Source organism: Microcebus murinus, chromosome 2, assembly GCF_040939455.1.
Source record: "Microcebus murinus isolate Inina chromosome 2, M.murinus_Inina_mat1.0, whole genome shotgun sequence".
Classification (NCBI taxonomy): Eukaryota; Metazoa; Chordata; class Mammalia; order Primates; family Cheirogaleidae; genus Microcebus; species Microcebus murinus.
In genome coordinates, this window is record NC_134105.1 from 73795065 (window position 1) to 73818895 (window position 23831).

Sequence of the window (23831 nt, forward strand, 5' to 3'; positions counted from 1 at the left end):
AGTGTGCTATGATCATGACTATGAATAGTCACTGTACTCCAGCCTGGACAACACAGTGAGACCCTTTCTCAAAAAAAAAAGTCACTCAGGCTTTTCCAAAGAGTGTGTACTTCTTCCTGCCACTGTTTCTCAGGAGAAGGGCAAAAGGCTGATAAGTTGGTAAGATTTCTACTGAATCATTCATGGCTTTCATTTCCTTTGACTTCCTTTAGGCCTTTCATGGTTGTGAGGGTCACACCCTAAGTCTGTATCTATCTTTTCTCTGTAAAATAAGGTTAAAAAAATTAGGGCCAGGCTAGGAGGCTCACACCTGTAATCCTAGGACTCTGGGAGGTCAAGGTGGGAGGATTGTTTGAGGTCAGGAGTTCAAGACCAGCCTGAGCAAGAGCGAGACCCCATCTCTATTAAAAATAGAACAAATTAGCCGGGTGTGGTGGTATGGGCCTATAGTCCCAGCTACTCTGGAGGCTGAGGCAGGAGGATCACTTGAGCCCGGAAGTTTGGGGTTGCTGTGAGTTGGCTGATGCCATGGCACTCTAGCCCAGGCAACAAAGTGAGATTTTGTCTCAAAAAAAAAATTTTTTTTTGAGATGGTGGTTAAGAGCAGATGTCTCACTGTATTGCTCAGACTAGCCTTAAACACCTGGGCTTAAGCAATTCTATAGCCTCAGCTTCCCAAGTACCTAGGACTATAGGACTACTTATGCCCTGAATAAGATTTTAAACAAAAACAAGAACATAAAAGCTGAAATCTACACCAGGCGTGGTTGCTCACGCCTGTAATCCTAGCACTCTGGGAGGCCTAGGCGGGAGGATCGCTCAAGGTCAGGAGTTCCAGAGCAGCCTGAGCAAGAGCAAGACCCTGCTCTACTTAAAATAGAGAGGAATTAGCTGAACAACTAAAAATATATAGAAAAAATTAGCCGGGCATTGTGGCGCATGCCTGTAGTTGCAGCTACTTGGGAGGCTGCGGTTAAAGGATTGCTTGAGCCCAGGAGTTTGAGGCTGCTGTGAGCTAGGCAGATGCCATGGCACTCTAGCCCAGGCGACAGACAGATCAGACTTTGTCTCAAAGAAAGAAAAAAAAGAAAGAAATCAAATCTAAACAAAAACTGCCTGCCATTCCGTGTATTTATATGACCTTTAGTGAATACATCAAGTGTGGTGCTGTTTTGTGAAGACTTGGTCCTTTCCTAGAGTGCCGTGGCGTCAGCCTAGCTCACAGCAACCTCAATCTCCTGGGCTCAAGTAGTCTTTCTGCCTTGGCCTCCAGAGTAGCTGGGACTACAGGCATGCGCCACCATGCCCGGCTAATTGTTTCTATATATTTTTAGTTGGCTAATTAATTTCCATTTTTAAGAGACGGAGTCTTGCTCTTGCTCAGGCTGGTTTCGAACTCCTGACCTTGAGCGATTCTCCTGCCTTGGCCTCCCAGGCTGCTAGGATTACAGGCGTGAGCCGCCCGCACGGCTGGGATTGGGTTTTTTTGACTGGATCAGAGAGCCGTTCGACAGCTGTTTTTGCCCTCTCTCCCCCATTCATCAGTCCATCCATCTTGCAGTGAGTATTAAGAATTCAGAAATATTGTTTGCAATTTGATCCAAAAGGCAACTACTGCCCTAAATATAGTCTTCTGATACATGTTAGCACTTTTAAAGTACCTGCAAGCCATCAAGAGGTAGTTTCCAAGTCTCTCAAAATCCTAAAACACTGTCAGCAAGCAGCTATTGTGAAACAGCTAATTGCCATTTTATTTTATTATTTTATTTTATTAAGGCTACTCAAGTAAAGCAGCAGGACGGGGGAAGGAAGAAAGGAATCTGTAACTGGTTGTGAACAGTTAGTGGTGAATACTGCTGCAGTCAGACCAACCTAAGTTGCCATTTTAAACTCAATGAGATCACGTTAGTTCCAGCCTCAGCTGCTACCTAATCTTTATTAAGCACTTATTATGTGCAAGAGACCGGAGCTGTGGAGAGGGCTGGAGAAAAACATAAAAAACACCACAAGCCAAAACTCCCGAACTTCCAAAGTAACATCACAGGACTATTGGATTAGTGAGAAAGTTGTTTTAAGAGTAAACACCTCGAGGGTGTTTGCTTCCACTCTTTAACTCCCAGCTCTCCCTGCACGGCATTCACTAGGAGCTCAACGTAAGTGCTCTGGGTGATTGAACGACCCCAACGCACCCTTGGCCAGACTCAACGCACACACCTCCTGACGCCGCCTGGGGCTGGGGTGGCCACGTGACCGGCCCGGACCAATGGGCAGGCCGCCGGGCGGTCTCCTATAAAGGCGGCGGTGGCAGCTGACTAGCGGCCGCCATTCTGGTGAGAGCTGGCTGCGACGGATGGTGGAGAGCTGCTGTTCTGCACCGCTTCATCTTGTGCAAACGGAGAAGGGCGATCATTGACAGTCTTTTTCATAACAGGTAATATACTCTCTACGGGCAGCATCGCCCTAGGCCGGCCCCTAGAGCCGACCTTGGGTAGAAACAACCGTTTTTTCCCTCTCCCCTCCCCCATCAACATTATGCACAGGCAAGAGGCAGTTGGGGAGGCCATCCTCTTCGTGCCTGCAGCCCAGGTGAGCTGCCAGTTGCTTTCCCTTGGCCTTACCAACTGCAAGCTCGTTGCCCCAATGAGCCTTCTCCCTCCCCCCCACCCTTTCCCCCTAAAAGTTTGGTTTTTGTGCTAGGGAGGGCTGGGAAGGCGGGGGTTGGGGCGAGGACATGGGGGTCCAGTTGTGCAACTGCCTCTTCCCATCTCGAAAAACACTTACGCTCTATGAGTTCTTCTTAGGTCTTGGATTGGTGGGTCGCTACTGCCTGTATTGTGGTTTCGGGAATGCATGAGAAAGTATGGAGCTTTTAGCTTTAGCTGGCATTTTTGTTGTGTTTGTTGTGTTCTGCGAGTCCTCATTTGGGACAGGGACATCCTGGTCCTTGATTCATTTATTCAACTTTGTTAATTCCTTGGGACCTACTATACCCTCTACTGGTTGCTGCAGAATTGGAGGTGGGCCTGACCTCAGAGTGCACTGGCTTAGGTTAAGAATTAAGATAGAGATGTGTACAGGGTGCCTTGGGACCCATGGGAAGGGCCTGTGTGGTTGGAAGGGAAGAAGGCAGATTTCTCAGTAGAGGTGATAACTCAGCTGGGTCTTGAGGCACAAATAGAAGTTAGGCTAAAGAGTGATGAGGGAAGCTGGGGTAAAGAGAAGTTTTTCAAAGGCATGAATGTATGTACAGAGTACAGTAGGACAGTGGAGAATTGCTTTTTTATAAAATGAGGCTGCTATGTTGTCCAGGCTGCAGTGCAGTAGCTGTACACAAGCATTGTCATTCACATTACAGCCTTCAATTCCTGGCCTCAACTGATCCTCCCACCTCAACCTACTGAGTAGCTGGGATGACAGATGCTGTGCCATGGTGCCTGGCAAGAATTGCATATTTCTTGAGTAGCTGGCACAGTGTTGGGAGTTGATGGAGTAGCAAAAGATAAGTGTAGTGAGATGGCCAAGGAAGGTATTATAAAAGGGTTTGTATATCATGAAGGACAGTGGGTTGAACAGCATGATCTTAAGCAAATTGCTGCACACAAAAATCAAGACATCACTATTGTATTTTTTTTTTTTTTTTTTTGAGACAGTCTCACTGTGTTGCCTGGGCTAGAGTGCCGTGGCATCAGCCTAGCTCACAGCAACCTCAAACTCCTGGGCTCAAGCAATCTTCTTACCTCAGCCTCCCAAGTAGCTGGGACTATAGGCATGCACCACCATGCCTGGCTAATTGTTTCTATATATTTTTTTTTTATTTTATTTTTTTTTTTTATTTTTTTTTTTTGAGACAGAGTCTCGCTTTGTTGTCCAGGCTAGAGTGAGTGCCGTGGCGTCAGCCTAGCTCACAGCAACCTCAAACTCCTGGGCTTGAGTGATCCTTCTGCCTCAGCCTCCCGAGTAGCTGGGACTACAGGCATGCGCCACCATGCCCGGCTAATTTTTTATATATATATCAGTTGGCCAATTAATTTCTTTCTATTTATAGTAGAGACGGGGTCTCGCTCTTGCTCAGGCTGGTTTTGAACTCCTGACCTTGAGCAATCCACCCGCCTCGGCCTCCCAAGAGCTAGGATTACAGGTGTTTCTATATATTTTTAGTTGTTTGGCTAATTTCTTTCTATTTATAGTAGAGACGGGGTCTGGCTCTTGCTCAGACTGGTTTTGAACTCCTGACTTTGAGTGATCCTCCCACCTTGGCATCCCAGAATGCTAGGATTACAGGCGTGAGCCACCACGCCCGGCCTATCACCATTGTATTAATTCATGGTATTAAGTGACAAAGGGATTTTAATTATATGTACTGAGTTATAATTGCCTTTTAACAAATCTCTGTAAAGAGACTATATCCCAAAATTCTAGCTCAGGGTTTGGCAACATTGTAGTTGCCTGCCTTTTTTTACTGTCTCTCTCTTTTTTTTTGAGACAGGGTCTCACTCTGTAGATGCCTTGTACGTATTTAATAAATAAACAGAATTTGGAAAATGGTATCCTGGAAACTAGAGGAGAGTTTTAGGAGAGTCATAATAGTCTAGTGACAGATGTTGCTGAGAGGTCAAGTAAGATAAGATTCAAAAAGAATCCATTGGATTTAACAACTAAGTATGGTAAGTGTTAACTTTAGTGTAAGGGGAATTTTAGAGGAATGGTAGGGAAAAGCCAAGGGTGATGTGGGCAATAAAGACAATGTCATTAGGATGCCCTGCTGTGAAGTACAGATGAGAATATTGAAGCTATAAGGAGATGATAGGATTAAAGGAAGAATTTTTAAGGTGGCTTGAGAAAGTTTATATGGAGGGAAGCAAGAAATGTTAAAAGTTATAGAAATGTTAAAAGTATGGAAAAGAGGGAGCAGGGACCTTCAGGAAGGGGTGTTATCTAGAGTCCTAGAAAAAGTTCTAGACAGAAAGGTGCCTCGATCTTAGACCTAAAGGGAAGAGGTAAGAGAGGAGCAGATGAGATTGAATCCTTATAAAGAATATACATTGACAACGAATTACCTCTGGCCTTAACTGAATCCTAATCTAGTTTTGAAGAAACTATTTTTTTTCACTTGGAGACTGCTCTTTTGATGTAGGATTTAGAGTTAGTATATGAGCTCATCCCAGGCCAAGTTATTTTTGCCCTTTCTGGGCCCTAGAGCTGATATCCAGAATTCATCCTCTTCAGTTCTATGTTGCACTGCCTCCCTGCATATGTAAGGCCTGTTGGGAAGTTCTACCAGAAGGTGCCACACCACAGAATAACTTACTGTCATTTATTGAACTAGATGGAACTTATTTTTTAAACAATATTTCATCAAAGCCTCAAAGTTCAACTATACCTATCTGAAATTGAGCCTTCTAGGCTCAAGATAAGTTATATTGTTTTTTAATAAGCTCAATTCTTTGAGACTTTAGTATGCATATAGGGTAATATAATTTAATACCTGCACCATTGTGGTTAAAAATCATTGAGGAATTTAAAAAAATTTTTCTATTGGCAAACTCAAGAAATTGATTTATCATGATGTTTTTGTAAGGGGGAGACTTTTGCCAAGGAGAGTGGACTCTTCTTGCTATGCCTGTGTAGCCATTCAATTAGAAATGAACTTTTATGTTTCTTGTAACATTTTGGAAACATTTTTAAGCTTATGTATGCATTTCAAAAAATCTTTGCTCCATAGTATTTGTCAGGGATGACTTTGAAATATTCACAACCACTTCAAAGCCTTTTTCTTTGAAGTTTAATTTAAAAAAAGTTGTTTCCAAGGCCAAAGCTAAGAAGATAGGATTTAAAATTTTACTCTATACACTGTTGGTAGAAATATAAGTTGAGATAACTCTGGAGAACAATTAAATACCTAGCAAAATTTAAAAGTATTGGCCCAGAAATTGTTAATGGGAATATATTCAATAAATATTGGCGTATATATGCAATGATATATTTGTTAGGATATAACAGAAGATTAAACATAACCATAATATCCACACAATGACTTACTGTGCAGAAATTAAAAAGAAATGGGTAATAATGTATGTGTTCTAGGAAATTTTTTTTCTTTTTTTGAGACAGGATCTCACTCTGTTGCCTGGGCTAGAGTGGAGTGGTATCATCATAGCTCACTATAACCTCAAACTCCTGGGCTCAAGCAATCCTCCTGCCTCATCCTCCCAAGTAGCTGGGATTACAGGCATTTGCCACCATGCCTAGCTAATTTCTATTTATTGTATAGATGGTCTTGCTGTGTTGCTCAGGCTGGTCTCTAACTCATGGCCTCAAGCAATCCTCTCACTCAGTTTCCCAAAAGTCCTAGAATTACCAGTCTGAGCCACCATACCAGCCTACACAGGGACACTTTAAAAGATGAATTAAGGGCAGAAACCAGACCATTTCTGAAAGGACATACACAAGAAATTGCTAAACAGTAGGAGGGGGATTTGTGGGCTGGGGGACAAAAATGGAACAGTATAACACTTTGTGTGCCATTTTCATCAAAATTTCACATCACAGGGATGTTAAAATTCAAATAAACTTTTGTTTTTAAGAATTCCTTAAATGATGCATTGTCTTTGAGAATTTCTCCAGAATTCCTGATTATTTTATGAATTATTGAGGGGGCAAAAAAGATGTGTAGTTAAGTTTATTATTAAAATTTTCAAGCACATAGAAAAACAGTAAAAGAATATCTGTGTATTCAACAATTGTCAACATTTTGCTATGTTTGCTTTTCTATGTAAGTTTTCTTCCCACAAGCCTTTTATATGATACATATATGACGATTTTATTGTCTGCATCCTGAGAGGTTGTTACTTTGGATCTGGTGTAATGAAGTTAGCTTTAGTTTTTCTCTTCATTGCTATGACTTTGGGTATGGAGCACCACGAGTCTTTGAGGTATAGTGTACTCTAAACTGGTTTCATGTCAAAATTAGAGTGCTGACAGTTGCCAATTTGTATGTGCTTCCTGATGAGGTGTTTCTGGGACATGGATGTCCTATAACCAATATATGGCAAAACTGTTACGTTTTTGTACAGTTCAAGTGACTGTGGCATCCAATCTCAGGTTTTAAAGGGGAAGGTTTTTTTTTTTTTTTTTTTAGAACTATGCTAACATTTATCTCAAGAACATTACCAAGAAGTGGATTCTTATCTCGTGTGTTGTTCAGGAAGACAAACCATCATTAAAACCTGCAACTTCATATATGGATCCTAGGCAATCCAGATGGCTAGCTTCTGCAGTTTACAAAGAACACAGCATAAACACTGTCGAGTGCTGGAAATTTTACTTCAAACCTTAAAAACACTCTTCTTCTCTATCCATCAAGATTGATGGAGTCAAGGGAATGCCTAACATTAGATCATTCCACATCCTATGCCTCATTTTCTCTTCAATGGGAAATAGAAGTGGGCTATATAATGTGATATATGGAGCAACTGTAGCTGCCTGAGGTCCGAGAAACAATATGCCTAAGCTATAGCTATCTTCTGAAGATTTCAGAGTTCTTACTGATACCATGATGTTTTTAAATGTTTTTATTAACCTGCAGTTTTAATAAAGTATACATTTCCCTTATGATTCCTTTTGAGAATTTTTAATTATGCTAGAATCAAATTCAATAAATACTTTTTCTTCAGCTAAAAAATAATACAGATATGAGTATTCACACCAAGTTTTTCTTTAGCATATACTTAAATTTTTTCCTGCATAATCACTGTTATCACATCTATCAAACTGAACAATTTCCTAAATTTCTATAGCTGTCCCAAAAATGTCTGTTATAGCTTATCTTTTCAAATCAATATTTGATATAGAATAACAAATTGAATTTCATTATTTTCCTTAATGACTTTGGCTTTATAAAAGGCCATTTGTTTTATAGAATATTCTATACTCTAGATTTGTCTGTTTCCTTATGGTTTCATTTTATTTATTCTAGCACTATCCCATAGAATTTTTCTGCCATGATGACAATGTTCTATATATGTGATGTTCTCTACAGTAGCCACTAGCCACATGTGGCTATTAAGCACTTGAAATGTGGCTAAGTTTTACATTTTATTTGATTTTGGATGATTTAAATTGAAATAGTTACATGTGGTTAGGGGCTATCATTTTGGACAGCCAAAAACTCTAGTCCCTGAATTTTCTGTTAAATGAAAGTTAAATCTACAAGCTTGATTACATTCAATTGAGCATTTTGGGCAAAAAACCTTTACAGGTACTTTATCAGTACTGTGTACTTCGACATGTTAAATACTACAGAGAAGTCTAGAACTGAAGAAAGCCAGTGAGGGATCTGGAAAGTTTCAAGATTTTAATGATATTTGGGAGAGTGGAAATTTTAGGTTAGCAATCAAGTATATAGCAGGAAAGGTTTTTTGTTTGTTTTTGTTTTTAAACAGACTTTATTGTTTAGAATAGGTTTAGGTTCACTGCAACTTTGAGCAGAAAGTACAGAGTTCCCATCTACCCCATGCTTTCAAACACATATAGCTTTCTCCTACTATGAATATTCAGTACCAGAGTGATACATTTGTTATAACTAGTGAACCTACATTGACACATCATTATCCCTGAAGTCCGTAGTTTATTATACCATAGTTTCTCGTTTGGTGTTGTACATTCTATGGGCTTTTACAAATAAATCCACCATTATAGTATTATACAGACTAGGTTCACTGCTTTAGAAACTATCTGTACTCTGCCTATTCATTCCTTCCTCCCCAAACCACTGATCTTTCTGTTGTGTCTATAGTTTTCCCTTTTTGAAAATATATAGTTGGAATCATACAGTTTGTAGCCCTTTCAGATTGGCTTCTTTCACTTAGTAATAGTCATTCAAATTTTCTCCATGTCTTTTCATGGCTTGATAGCCCATTTCTTTTCAGTGTGGAATAATATTCCGTTGTGTTTACCTCTTCACCTACTGAAGGACATCTTGGTTGCTTCCAAGTTTTGGCAATCATGAATAAAGCTGTTGTAACATCTTGTTTGCAGGTTTTTGTGTGGTATTTTTAAGAAAAAAAATTTAGGATACTTACTAGAGCATGTCTGTAGGCAGAGATACAAGTATAAGTTAATTCCAGATAAAGAATTAAATGTAGAAAATGAGACCATAAGACAGAGCTGAAAATATAATGAGTAATGATTTTTTACTTAAAAATATTTTATTGACAAAGGTTGTATAGTTGACCCTTGAGCAACAACATTTTGGAAAACTGGCAGATCTACTAAAGTTGAACATATATGTATGATCTAGCAACTTTATTCTTGGGTTGAACAAGGTTTCAATGCAACAACATAAATGCATGCATATATACACTACAGACATATATAGCAGCATTGGTTTTCATGTTCAAAAGCAGGAAACAACCCCGAAGTCTCAATAGGAATGGAAAAATTATGGTATTACAAATTCTACAGAATACAGCAATGAAAATGAACAAACTACATAGGGAATAACACAAATAAGTATCACAAAAAATGTTGGGGAAAAGAAGCCCAATAAATCATAATACATAGTAAATGATACTGTATGTAAAGTTCAAAAATGGTCACAACTTGATCTGTGGTGAGAGAAGTCAGCATAGTGGTTAACCTTGTTGAATGAGGGAGGGTGTAGTGATTGGGACACCCCAAAAGTAGGCTAGCTTTAAATACTAACAAAGCCAGGATAGGAACCAGTTTGGTTGTGCCAATCTAGAATATCTCCATCATTGTTCTAAATGATTTTTATTTGTTTTTAATTTTTATGTTTTTAGAGACAGGGTCTCACTCTGCTGCCTAGGCTGGAGTGCAATGGCATGATCACAGCTCACTGTAGCCTCAAACTCCTGGGCTTAAGTGATAATCCTGCCTTAGCCTCCCAAGTAGCTAGGAGTACAGGCATGTACCGCTATGCCCAGCTAATTTTAATTTTTTTTGGTAGAGATAGGGTCTCCCTATGTTGCCCAGACTGGTCTCAAAATCCTGGCCTCAAGTGATTCTCCCACCTTGGCCTCCAAAAGTGCTGGGATTACAAGCATGAGCCACTGCACCTGCCCTTAATGACTTTTAGGTATTCTGTTTCATGTATTTATAACATGAGAAAAGCAAAATCATGAGATGAAATAACTACCTGCAAGTTAATTTAATGCAGTGGTACTCAATCTTGTCTACACATCAGAAGCACTAGGTAACCTTTAAAAAACCAACATAACTGATTCCCAAGCCCTGTCTCCAGGCATTGGAAGATATTTCAGAATTTTTAAGAAGATCCATAGCACCTCATACATATTAGGACAGCTACTGTTAAAACTAAACAAAACCAAAATAACTGTTGGCAAGGATGTGGGGAAATTGGAACCCCTGTTCACTGTTGATGGGAATGTGAAATGATGTAGAGGCTATGGAAAACAGAATGGGGTTCCTCAAAAAATTACAGGTACAATTGCCATATAATTTAGCAATTCCACTTTTGCACTTCTGGGTATATTTGTCCAAAAGAACTAAAAACAGAATCATAGCAGCACCATTCACAATAACCAAGAAGTGGAAGCAACCCAAGTGACGTCAGTGGGTGAACGGATAAAGTGTGTGATACACACAAAATAGAACATTATCTAGCCTTAAAAAAGAAGGAAATCCTGACATGCTATGACATGGATGAATCTTGAGGACTTTATAGTAAGTGAAATAAGCAATCACACAAAAATCCTATGTGATTCCACTTGTATGAAGTATCTAGAGTGGTCAAATTCACAGAAACAGAAAGCCTATTGGTTGCCAGGTACTAGTGGGATTGAAGAAAGAAGTTATTGAATGGGTATGTAATTTCAGGTTTGCAAGATGAAAAAGTTATGGGGATCGTTTCCACACACAAAAAAGTGAATATTCTTTACTGAACTGTATAATTAAAAATGCTTAAGATGGTGAATTTTGTTGTGTATTTTGCCACAATTTAAAAATATCCATAAGTGATTAATATTCCACAAGAGTTGAGAATTGACACTGCTTTAATACAAACAAAGATACTGGCTAAGTGTTAACATTGGTCTCTAAGAATGGACAATTTATTTGATAACCATATTCCTTTTGCTGATGTACTTGAGTTGTGTGCATATTGGTAGTACCTTTGCTTTTTTATGCTTAAAGTGATAATGCTATCTAGGAATATTAGATACTGTCTTTCTGAAATACCCATGAAACTTAAAAGTATTTTATTTTAGATGTAGCAAATCTACATGGGCCAAAGAATAGCATTTTAATACTTAAGGTGTTTTTCTTTCTAATAAGTTACATTTTAAAATAAATGACTTTATTCAAATTAGCTAGAGAAATCTTTTATTCTGCTTTTCTTCTGTCATTGAATTAACAATTATAGGATACCTATATACTAATAATATCTTTAACATTCCCTGTTAATTGGTTTTACTAGGAATTCATAGACTTTTTCTGCTAAGACCTCAATTTGTGTTTTTGAAAGGCTGAAAGACTGAAATGGTGAAATAATTTAAACCATCCAAGACTAAGGCATACATAATGCAACAGCTTTTACTACTTGTTTAGAAAAAGGTTAGTCTTTATTTAAAAATTGATTCATTTATCATTTGGCTCCTCCTGTCCCCCCCCACCCCCCATCACAATGTGCTTTAATGTACAATATCTGTTAAAATGCTTCTAAGGTACTCAGTTTTTTTCTTTTTCAGGACATGTACTTGTAGACAGCATTGGAATATCAGGACTTGAAGCAGTTAAAAATGTCTCTGCCAAGTCGACAAACAGCTATTGTTAACCCTCCTCCACCAGAGTATATAAATACTAAGAAAAATGGGCGATTGACAAATCAACTGCAGTATCTACAAAAAGTTGTCCACAAGGCTTTATGGAAACATAGTTTTTCTTGGCCTTTTCAACATCCTGTGGATGCTGTGAAACTAAAGTTGCCTGTAAGTATGTCTTAATGATAATGTTAGTTTAAAAAAAGAAAGATCCTATAAAGTCTCTGTAAAAAATAGTCTTTAATATTATAAAATATATCTAATTTAATAATGTAGCAAACAAAGCTGATTTATTTAGCACCACTAAAGACTATCCTAATGAGTATTTTCCCCCCAAACAAGCTTATTTTTCTGAGAATTGACATTCTTCTTTTAACAGTTTGTGATAAATGATAGTACATGCTTTGTTGTTATAGCGAATGTCACTAGATCTTTTGATGCAGGGTTATCATGAATGTCACCTCTGTGAAGTCCCTCTTGACACTCCCTGGCAGACTCAGTTGTATGATGTACAGAATTCAAATTTAGGTCTTATGTTAGGAATTTTTAGCCATTTGGTAATGGAATGGTTGAGTAATTTGTAAATAGCTAGTAAACCATGAAGCTGGGATTTTACTCTGGATTTGTCAGATAGACAAATTTCTTATTAAATTTCTTTGTGTACCAGTGGTTGTGGTGTATTAAGTCTTACTAACATTTAGACTTTCTTCAAAACCATAGGATTATTATACCATTATAAAAAACCCAATGGATTTAAATACAATTAAGAAGCGCTTGGAGAATAAATATTATGTGAAGGCTTCAGAATGTATAGAAGATTTCAATACAATGTTCTCAAATTGTTATTTGTACAACAAGGTATGTAAGCCTTATGTTATACTTACAAATTCTTTACTATTATATATAGGAGAGAGAAGTATGAAAATCATGCACTGATTTCAGATTTTAAGTCTTAATATCGGATATTTTACATATTTTTAAGGATAATGTTTATTCACTGGATTTCATAATTTTCACACATAAATATTCACAGTATGGATCCTTGGCCATAACCTAAGAAGCTAAACATAACCTAAGAAGCTAAACAGATTTCATACTTCTGGACTTCACAATAAGTTGATTTAAAGATCACACACATTCTTTGTTCTAGTCTAGTAGTAGTACTTGCTTGCATTTGTGTGTTGTGATTTTTTGTTTTGTTTATTTTTAGAGACAGAGTCTAGCTGTGTCCCTCAGGCTGGAGTGCAGTATGTGAGCATAGGTCACTGTAACCTCAACGTCCTGGGTTCAAGTGAGCCTCTCTTCTCAGCCTCCCGAGTAGCTGGGGGTATAGGTGCCTGCCACCACACCCAACTAATTTTTCTATTTTTTGTAGAGACAAGGTCTTGCTATGTTGCCCAGGCCAGTCTCAAACTCCTAGATCCAAGCAGTCCTACCCTCTTGGCCTCCCAAAGTGCTGAGATTACAGGCTTGAGCTACCACGCCCAGCCACATTTGTGTTAATGCATATGGTGTATGTGTGGACATTTTTGAACTTAATCTTCACATTTGCTCTCACTCATAAAATTGGATTTGTGTATTTGCTTTTTCCTCCATATAGTATTCCTATTTCCTATGGTACTGTATGCTTTTCAAACTGTTTTAGAGTATTTAAATATTTTAAAGCTTATATTCCATGTAAATATGGGAAATCTAAGTATCCGGGATTTAGTTTATTTAAAATCACTAGTGATACTGAAATGTAATAGAAATTTTGATCTGGCTCTCAAGGTCAGTATCAATGTCACCTTATATGTACAAAAGGTTTAAAACTATTAGCCACGGTGAATTTTTTTTTAAGAGACAAAGTCTCACTATATTGCCCAGGCTGGACTCAAACTCTTGGTGTCAAGCGATCCTCTTGCTTCAGCCTCCAGAGTAGCCAGGACTACAGGTGTGCACCACTGTACCTGACTCCAATGTGAATTTTTAAAAAATCAGTGCCATAATAATCAGTATCATTAGAAATTTCATTTTAACAATTCCAAAAGGTCTTTTCACATTTAACATTTTAAAATGAAGTTTAATTTTCCTGAGCTACCTAACTTAGAAATAAAAGTTGAAGGGGTAAGGTGCTAGAATTTAAAATGTGAGTTGCTTCATTATTTTCTAAACTTAATTCAGAAGAGGTAAGTACTGTCTAGGAGTACTATGTCACTTCCTTCCATAAGGTGGCCTGAATTTTAAAAATTCAATATAGTGACCATACTGTGTACATCCTTATGATATATTTAATATATTTTCTAGCCTGGCGACGACATTGTTCTTATGGCACAAGCTCTAGAGAAGTTGTTTATGCAGAAATTATCTCAGATGCCACAAGAAGAGCAAGTTGTGGGTGGTAAGGAAAGAATAAAGAAAAGTAAGCCAGGAGGTAAAGAGTTTATATTTTCTCTTTTCTTTGTCTCTCATTTTTCCCCCTCTTTCCCCGTTCCCTATCCCTCTTTCCCTCTGTCTGTTTCCCTCCCCCCAATTCTCCTCTTCTCTCTGTCTTTCTCTCGTCTCTCTCATATATGTAATGACTGGAAGTAAATATAAAATCCCTCAAAGGGGACAGACATCTGGAAATCTTTCTGTATCCTATTCTATTGTTACCAGTTTCCATTTAGATAGTCTGCTGAACCTTGGCAACAAGGGTGAGTATCATGCAAGAATAAGGAGGATTGCATTGATTATGGCCTTGGAGCTAGGTTTCCTGTAACTTGGTGTCATTCACATAGTAGGGACCCAATAAATATAGCTGTTATTACTCTTTTCAGTGGACATTGTATCTGTACTATAATGATAAGAAGGCCCAATTCACAGTACTAAAAAAATCACATAGCTGAAAATGAAATGTTAACTTTTGGATTTGAATATTGTCTTTTTTTCTAACTTTTTGTTAACTCATTCACAAAAAGCTTTAGAAGGAAACATCTTTATAGTTAACAATCATGTCATTTAAATATGGAGTTACAAATTAATCTTAGGTATTCAAATGGATTTATTATAGAGGTTAACAAGAATGTCATAAATGTTGGTTTGTCTTTATATCACTCAAGCTGTGTAATCTTTGTTAAGTTCCTTAATCATTTCATGTTCATTGTCCTATCTATAATATTAGGACAATATTTATCTTTAATGGTTATAAATGTTTGTAAAGTATATACTTAAGTGCCTGGTATATAGGAGGCTTGTAGTGGGTTAACAAAAACCTTAATAGAGGTTTTTGTTGATAGTAATATGTACTTTTTCTTTATTGTAAATAGATCTTTAAGATGGGTCATGACTTACAGTTTGCTTCAACCAAATCTGTGAGATATTCACTGATTATTAAAGTTCTTATTTTATTCTTATTTTGGAAAAGATTAATCTTAAGTCTGACAATATAAGACCTAGGCCTTCTACAGGAGGATTAAAACAAGCCCTTGTAGGGAAGATAATACATACATCAGTATGGTATTTAAATTGTTCTGTACATATCTGTTTAGCTCCTGAGTTCAAAGAGCAATAGTTGGAATATCAACAGAAATTTTTTTAAGAGATAGGGTCTCGCACTATCACCTAGGTTGGAGTGCAAGTGATGTGATCATAGCTCACTGCAGCCTCGAACTCCTGAGCTCTAGTAATCCTCCTACCTCAGCCTATTCCCAGTAGCTGGAGCTACAGGCATGTGCCTCCACACCCAACTAATTTTTTTACTTTTTGTAGAGATGAGATCTTGCTTTGTTGCCCAGGCTGGTCTCAAACTTCTGGCCTTAAGAGATCCTCACACCTCAACCTCTGGAGTAGCTGGGATTACAGGTGTGAGCCACCATGCCTAGCTAAATACATTCAAATCTATTTAGTTCCTGAAGTTACTGAGTTTGTTTAGCAAGAATTAGAGAGCCAGGGATGCCTATATGTTGTATATCAAATGTGTTAATGGCATGGAAAAAATAAAGGAGAATAAGAGAGTTAGATAATGGGAAGGTGGGTTAGAGAGAAAGCGTTATTTTATACAGGTGATTTTTATACAGGGTGAAATTTGAGTAAAGGCCTTAAGGAAATGTTGGAGTGAGATATAAGCATATCTTCTTTCAGGCAAAGCAAATAGTCTGCTCCTGATTGCTAAATTTGAGGAGAACAAGGCGAGTAGGCTAAAGTGAAATAAGGGAGGAGGGAAGTAATAGGAACTGAAGTTAGAAGTCGAGAGAAGAGGGCATGCAAAACATATTCATCCTGTGGGCCATTCTGAGGACTTTGGTTTTAACTTAGAAGATTAGAAGCCATTAAACAGAAATGTCAGGATCTTGTTTGAGTTTTCAAAGATCACTTTGGTTGCTATTTTGAGGACAGACTGTAAGGTGCAAAAGCAGAAGGAAGACCAGTCAGGATGTTATTGCAGTAATCCAGTTGAGAACAGATGATGCCTTGGACCAGAGTGATTACCCCTTGTAAGAAGCGGTTGCATTCTGGATATGAAGATAGAGTTAACAGCGTTTGCTGGTGGATTGGCTGTTGGGTTAGAGATACAGTGGAGTCGAAGATGATTCTAAAGGTTTTGTCCTGAGCAATTATAATAGAAGAATTGAGTGCCTTGATGGAAGGATGGACTTTTGTAATAAGAGATTTCAGAGTGATGTGATCCAAATATAACATTCTCTGGTAACATACAGGGCAGAAAAATATGCACAACTGTTCCTATGGCAGAACTGTCTGAGGATGTGTTGATAAGAGAATCATATTCACATCTTTTGTTCTGTGGCCAATCTGTAACAATTATGAGGTCTTTGGATATTTATAGAAAGCATTCTGAAGATCTCACATAGTACTATATGGTTTGTCTCCGGGGGATCTGAAATTTTTACTCATGTTCACAGCTACCTGAAGCTAGCCACAGAGCTCTATTATTAGTCTTAGTCTAAGCTAGCCACCTTGTTGAATAAAATTGATAAACATGCCATTAATAATAAGTTTTGAAGTCTCTTTATAATAAGAAGACAAGTACTGTAATTTGTCATGAATTATCAAATATGAATGTTGATGCTCAGAAAAATCTCTTTTTTTTGGAAAAAATTCTCATTGGGATGGTCTTTAGTGGTGCTAAATAAATCAGATATCTATAAAATTAAGTATATTTTATAATATTAAGAAACCTCTTATTATATCTAAATTGGTCTAACACTGTCAGCTACTGTGTGAGAGGATTTCAAAGGGGAATGGGAGTGTTTGTATTGTTAAAAGCTGACCTAAATGAATTAAAATATAATACTAAGAGAGAAAATGGTGTTTTATACAGTACTCACTCAAATATTTGACTGTGGTTCATACTTTACTAGGCACTCAACAGAATGAAGTGGTTTCTTCCATTAAAGAAAAACCATCCCCCAAAACAACAGAGAAAGTATTTAAGCAGCAAGCAGTTCCTCCTGAGGCATCTGTTTCTCCCTTAAATATGGCACAAGGAGCTCTACTCAACTCTAGCTCACAAACTGTGGCCCAAGTAAGTTTATTCTAGTTTCAAAATCATTGGTTTCGTAAATATGTCAACATAACTTTGGATGTTGTAGTGTCTGTACTTTTTTCCAGTTGATGTGAAAATTGGTCTTCAACATGTAACAATCTTAAGTCACACCATTGCTGCCTCTTTATAAATTTTGTGAACAGAGACCTAGAAGACTCGCCAAATTTTAGAGGTTTCTTAGATTCTTAGTAGAATTTGAACTGATTAGAATCATGATAGTATTAACAATCAGAATTTGTCTACCTGTATATTTTTCTTTTTAAAATTGTGTACTCTAGCTGATTTCAGGTATTCAGAAACTTTTGGGGGATAACCATGACTTTGCTTTTCTGCCTTTCATTCATCTCATTTGCAAGACATTCTTGGCGTATGGGTAGAAAATTTTATTTATTTTACCTATAAAAGGAAATTAACCTTTCCTAATGTTTAATACATGGATTGAAACAGTATGTGTAAATTATCTATACAAAGACTTTTGGCACCAGTAAATCCAATTTTTTTTGTCTTGTAAGAATAATGATCAAAATAATTGAAAAATATTGCTCTGAATATCACCTTAATGAAGTTTTTTGTTGAATTGTTCTGTTTTAGGTTACAAGGGGTGTGAAGAGGAAAGCAGATACAACAACTCCTACAACTGCAGTAGTTAAAGCAAGTAGTGAATCTTCTCCAACACTCACAGAAAAATCAGTGAGAATTCCCCCTGTAAAAGAAAATGTGCTGAAGAATGTTTTGCCGGATTCTCAGCAACAATATAAAGGTGTAAAGACTGTTAAAGTAACTGAACAATTAAGGCACTGCAGTGAGATTCTTAAAGAAATGCTTGCAAAGAAACATTTCTCATATGCATGGCCCTTTTATAATCCTGTTGATGTTAATGCTTTGGGACTCCATAACTACTATGACATTGTAAAAAATCCAATGGATCTTGGAACTATTAAGGTAAATTTTTCCTTAATAGGAGGAACTTCTCTTCTTTATAAAAGTAATTCATTGCAAAGAAATTTTAAAATCCAGAAAAAGATGGAAGAAATTAAAATCACCAGTCGTACCACTTGGAGTTAATCACTGGAACATTTAAAAATATATCTTTTCATTTTATTCTACTTAAACACATCTACAGTTATACATTACAACATTTGAGTGACAGTATGTAATAGAATCTGTACCCGTATTTTCACTTACTGTGTTATGGACATTTTCATGTTATATATGCTTCAAAACTATTTTAAATAATTATATAATTCTAGTGTTTGAGGGGATTTTTTGTTTGTTTTGGTAAGGCATTTGTGTAGTTTCTAACTCTCTTCCTGCCTTTTTTTTTGCTGTTGTTGTCTACTGGATTGATGTTTTCTTTGTTTCTGATTTGCAAGCTTTAAATTGTTGGAAAAATTTAACTGTTATGTGTATTAATTTTATGGATAACTGCTAAAAGAATGAACTATAACATCTACAATTTTGTTCTTTTTTTTTTGAGACAGGGTCTTGCTGTATCTCCCAGGCTGGAGTGTAGTGGTGCAGTCATAGCTCACTGCAGCCTGCAACTCCTAGCCGCAAGCGATCCTCCTGCCTCAGTTACATTTTTCTATTTTTTTTTAGAGATGGGGTCTTGCTATGTTGCCCAGGCTGGTCTCTAACTCCTGGCCTCAAGGAGTCCTCCTGCCTCTACCTTCCAAAGTATTGGTATTACAAGGTTTGAGCTATCAAGCGGTGGTCACTTTTTTTTTTTTTTTTTGGAGACCAGGTCTCACTATATTGCCTAAGCTGGTAACTCCTAGGCCCAAGTAATCCTATCTCTGTCTTCCAAGTGCCTGGGAGTACAGTCACGAACCACCACTCCTGGGCCTATTTATTATTGTTGAGATATTTAATTCTGACTATAGAATTATGACTATGGAATTCTAGAATGACAAGTATTTTCCCTCAGCATTTGGAAGATATATTCTGGCATCTATTGTTGCTGATAAGATATCTGCTGTCAGTCTACTTCTCATCCATTTGTAAACAATCTGTCTTTCCTATGTTTTTCTTGTACATTTAATTTTATTCATCTTGTTTGGAAATTAGTACTTTCAGTCTGAAGAATCATTTCTTAAGTTCTGAAGAAAAGGTTAACCTTATTATTGTCTCTTCAAAATACTGCTTTTCTACTTTTCCCTGATTAAGATTCAGGAGCCATGAAACATTACCTGAAATGAGCTGAGTCTTAAAGGATACTATCATAAGACATTATAAGTCATAGGATATTCCAGAGAGAGGGAACAATTTTTAGGACAGCCTTGAGATGTACAGGACATAGTTAGAATACTGTATTTAGGCCAACTTGAAACACAATGAGCATATGAAGGAATGACTGGGGGGAAATGAGGATGGAAGGAAATCTAGGTCTTCAACAAGAAAGACATCATAAAGAGGCCAAGAGTTGCCATTAAACATGAAAACAATTTACTCATTTTTACTTTCATGTTTTCTCTAGCAGCAATGTGTACACTGGTTAGGATGCTATTATAGATTCCAAGGACTAGGAAATGGTGACTTTAGTTCTCTGAAATCATTCTCAATTGCCAATGATCTGATTGGTACAAAATTATGTTTCCTGTTTTTGTTTTGCATTTCTTTAATTAAAAATGAGATCTGACTTGTTGCAATTGTTTATTAACCTTTTGTTTTTGTTTGTGAATTGTCCAATAATTTACACATGTTTTGCTCAGTAGTCTATGGGATTTTCTTGTTAGTTTTTCTTTTTATAGAAGCTTCCTAACTGGCTACTGTATATCTTACACTTCTGTCTTACTTGCGGCCATCTAAAAATGTATCTAATGCTCATATCACTCTTCTGTTTTTAATGTCTTTCATTCCCTGGAGAATTTTAGTATAAACCTTTCATATAGATGTTCAAGGTTGTTTGGTTTAAGGAGATTATCTTTTCATTGCTTTCCTACTATCAAACTTGCCTAATCAAGGTCATATGAAAACACTCTGTTTTCCTACTTTTGTTCCTATTCTTCTCTTTATTTGGAATATCCTGTTTTTTCTTATCTCTGTTTGTCAAAATTCATTGAGTTTTTCCAAAGTCTGAAAAATATGAAGCAAATGTAGCAGAATTTTAACATTTGTCAAATCTGAATGGCATGTAAATTTTTGTTATTTTGTGTATTTGTCTGTATTTCATAATATTCACAATTAAGATAGGTGCTCAAATAATTACTGAATTAAACTACATGGTTTATGGATCCTGTAGTTTTTCTTTAATTTAGGGGAAAATGGACAACCAAGAATATAAGGATGCATATGAATTTGCTGCAGATGTTAGATTAATGTTCATGAATTGCTACAAATACAATCCTCCGGATCATGAAGTTGTGACAATGGCAAAAATGCTTCAGGTGAGTTGTACTTGTGCTCTGAAAATGTTTTCCTCTGAACATAGTTTAAAATTTTTAGTACCATAACTCAAGAGGTAAAGAATAACACTCATACCCCTAAGGTAGTATAAAACTGTTTATATAATTTTTTTTTTTTTTTTTTTTGAGGCACAAAGTCTCACTCTATCAGACTGGAATGCAGTGGCATCATCATCATAACTCACTGCAACCTCAAAGTCCAGGCAGGGCTCAAGCGATCCTCCTGCCTCAGCCTCCCAAGTAGCTGGGACTACAAGCAGGCACTACCACACCTGGCTAATTTTTCTATTTTTTATAGAGACAGGGTCTCTGCCCTTGCTCAGACTGGTCTCCAGCTCCTGGCCTCAAGCAAATCTCCTGCCTCGGCCTCCCAAAGTGCTAGGATTATAGGCATGAGCCACTATACCCGACCTATGAATCATACTTTTAAAACTGTGACAGTTGTTTGTTTTTTGAGTTATTACATTCTTTAGTAGCAGATCTTGTAACAAAGCTTCCCTGTGTATAGAAGAAATTAGGGAAATATCACTAAAGTGAGGACAGTAGATTCTGAGACAGGGTTGACTGGAGCCCATGTCCCACCGAAGGGACAGTCCAGACTTCAGAGGCTGAGCCATTTGGAGGTAGTAGAATGTTGCAACAATTACAGGGCCCTTGAAAGAAGGTCCCTTATATAACTTGAGAGATCTAGTTTGCCTGAAAAAATGGAGAAAAGTTGCTAAGTTTGGCAAGCAGAGAAGCATAATTCTTAATATATTCTGATGTTTCTTAAAGTCAAAAAAGAATTCTGGTCAAAATACAATATTTAAGTGTACTTTTTATTAAAAGTTGTCATTATAGCATTAAATTTCAAAAATGCAGAAGACCTTAAAAGTCTAATTTTCCATTTTAGGATGTTTTTGAAATGCATTTTGCCAAGATCCCAGATGAACCTGTTGAGAGTATGCCCGTATGTCACATCAAAACAGATCCCCCCAAAACCACTGCTAGAGAAAGCAGTAGTGAAGCTTCCTCGGAAGGTAACTCTTCTGATGATTCTGAAGATGAACGGGTTCAGCGACTTGCAAAGCTTCAGGAGCAGGTAGTTGATTGTATTGATACAAGTTTTGATAATCTCTCTATGAGCTGCCGATCTATTATAAACTCCTTTTTGTAGATTTATAACTGTTTGAATTTAGATCACTTAGCAACTGTGGCTTTATTTACTTATTGACACTTTTGTAATGTTTAATAGTCTTTTCCTTATCAAATATCTGTATATTATAAAACTCTTTTATTTAAAAAATAGTTATTTATATTCCTAATCATAATGAATGGTTGATTCGCACTGATAGGATTTATGACATAATCTGAGATTTTATGAATGAGATTTTACTTAACATTTGCTACCTTATGTAATAAAACATTAACTGCTGTGAGCTCAAGCCTGAAAAACTCAATGATTAAAACCTTAAGACCACCTGAAAATGTTAATTATTCTTGGTCTGTTTTTAGATGAATATTTACATTTATGTGTTGAGCACATAGTGTTTGTAGTGTAATATATGCCCTTTGAAACAATGAATTTGTGAAATGAAATAAAAACCTGAAGGAAATATGATGAAATCAATTTCACAAAAGATACTATTGACTTTGGAGTGCCTTAATTTTTTTCTAGTGTCTTTAACTATTTAGAGCCCTGGGTGTTTAATGATTTTTTTTTCCTTTATAATCAGCTTAAAGCTGTTCACCAACAGCTGCAGGTTTTGTCCCAAGTACCTTTCCGTAAGCTAAAGAAAAAGAATGAGAAGTCTAAAAAGGAAAAGAAAAAAGAAAAGGTTAATAACATAGATGAAAATCCAAGAAAAAAATTTAAGCAGACAAAACTAAAGGAAAAGGCTAAGAGCAAGTAAGTATCTTTTATGATAGATTATTAAAATAATAACATTATCTAAAATAAGTTTGACTCAATTTAATTTTTGGTACAGTCAACCAAAGAAGAGGAAACAACAGGCCTTTGCTCTGAAATCTGAAGATGGAGATAATGCTAAACCTATGAACTATGATGAGAAAAGGCAGTTAAGTTTGGATATAAATAAACTCCCTGGTGATAAACTTGGTCGTGTAGTTCGCATAATACAATCGAGAGAGCCTTCACTGAGAAATTCCAATCCTGATGAGATAGAGATAGACTTTGAAACACTAAAAGCATCAACCCTAAGAGAACTAGAAAAATATGTTGCAGCATGTCTAAGAAAAAGACCACCAAGACCTCATGGTATGTATTTCTGTAAATTAATAGAAATCAGTCTGATATATGTGTTACATTTTGATTATACTCACTTTTTTCCCTCCTAAATCACACAGCTAAGAAAATAATGAAATCCAAAGAAGAACTTCATTCACAGAAAAAACAGGAATTGGAAAAACGGTTGCTGGATGTCAACAATCGGTTAAATTCTAGAAAACGTCCAACTAAACGTAGGTAGTGGTTTTTAAATGTTCCTGCAACTATTTAATTTTATTGGCATGTTTAACATTCTTCCCTATTTTGTAGCTGAGAAAACACAATCATCCAAAGCTGTTGGTTGTGGTTCCCGACTGAGTGAGAGCAGCAGTAGTAGTGGCAGTGGCAGCAGCTCATCAGAGTCTGGAAGTAGCAGCAGTGATTCAAGCTCTTCAGACAGCAGTGATTCCGAATCAGGTTAGCTGTCCCTCTGTTGGTGGGAACATCTTTTTCTTGTAATATTGATACTTACATTTTGAAGAAATATTTGTTACTTACTTAAAACCTATAGTTTGGATGCCACAATAATTATTTAATTGCATGTTGACAATCTTAATATTTTCCTTAAAGAGATACTGTGTAAAATAAAACTGCATATTATACATATGTGATTTGTAGGTTTGTAATGTTGAAAATAAGTTTACTCAAGGTGGGATAGTCTCTTAATAAATAATACCAGATCTTAATACCAGAAAATATCAGATAATAAAATACTGATCTTCTTTTTATGAAATAAAAGATTATATGAAGGGACTTTTCACTTTACTCTCCATGATATATCAGATCACTCTAATGTTGCAAAGTACGTAATGTTGTGATACATTTTGAATTAAGAAACC

At 36.8% G+C, this 23831-nt stretch overlaps 1 protein-coding gene across 6 annotated transcripts in view; it reads left to right on the forward strand.

Moving 5' to 3' along the window:
• Positions 1-1908: 1908 nt before the first annotated feature.
• BRDT (bromodomain testis associated) overlaps positions 1909-23831 on the forward strand; it is a 50990-nt gene continuing 29067 nt past the window's right edge. For 2 of the 6 annotated variants that reach the window (XM_075999812.1, XM_012790896.3), the window contains exons 1-13: positions 1909-2431; positions 11456-11592; positions 11727-11966; positions 12519-12656; positions 14085-14211; positions 17138-17301; positions 17914-18264; positions 20580-20708; positions 21619-21807; positions 22442-22614; positions 22694-22983; positions 23073-23186; positions 23263-23409. In XM_075999812.1, coding sequence (XP_075855927.1) covers positions 11778-11966; positions 12519-12656; positions 14085-14211; positions 17138-17301; positions 17914-18264; positions 20580-20708; positions 21619-21807; positions 22442-22614; positions 22694-22983; positions 23073-23186; positions 23263-23409 — 2011 coding nt within the window. In that variant the 5' untranslated portion in view covers positions 1909-2431; positions 11456-11592; positions 11727-11777. Of the gene's footprint in view, positions 2432-2521; positions 2587-4493; positions 4665-7190; positions 7488-11455; positions 11593-11726; positions 11967-12518; positions 12657-14084; positions 14212-17137; positions 17302-17913; positions 18265-20579; positions 20709-21618; positions 21808-22441; positions 22615-22693; positions 22984-23072; positions 23187-23262; positions 23410-23831 lie in introns of those variants that run through there. The other 4 variants (XM_075999818.1, XM_075999814.1, XM_075999813.1 and 1 more) reach the window with 4 other exon arrangements.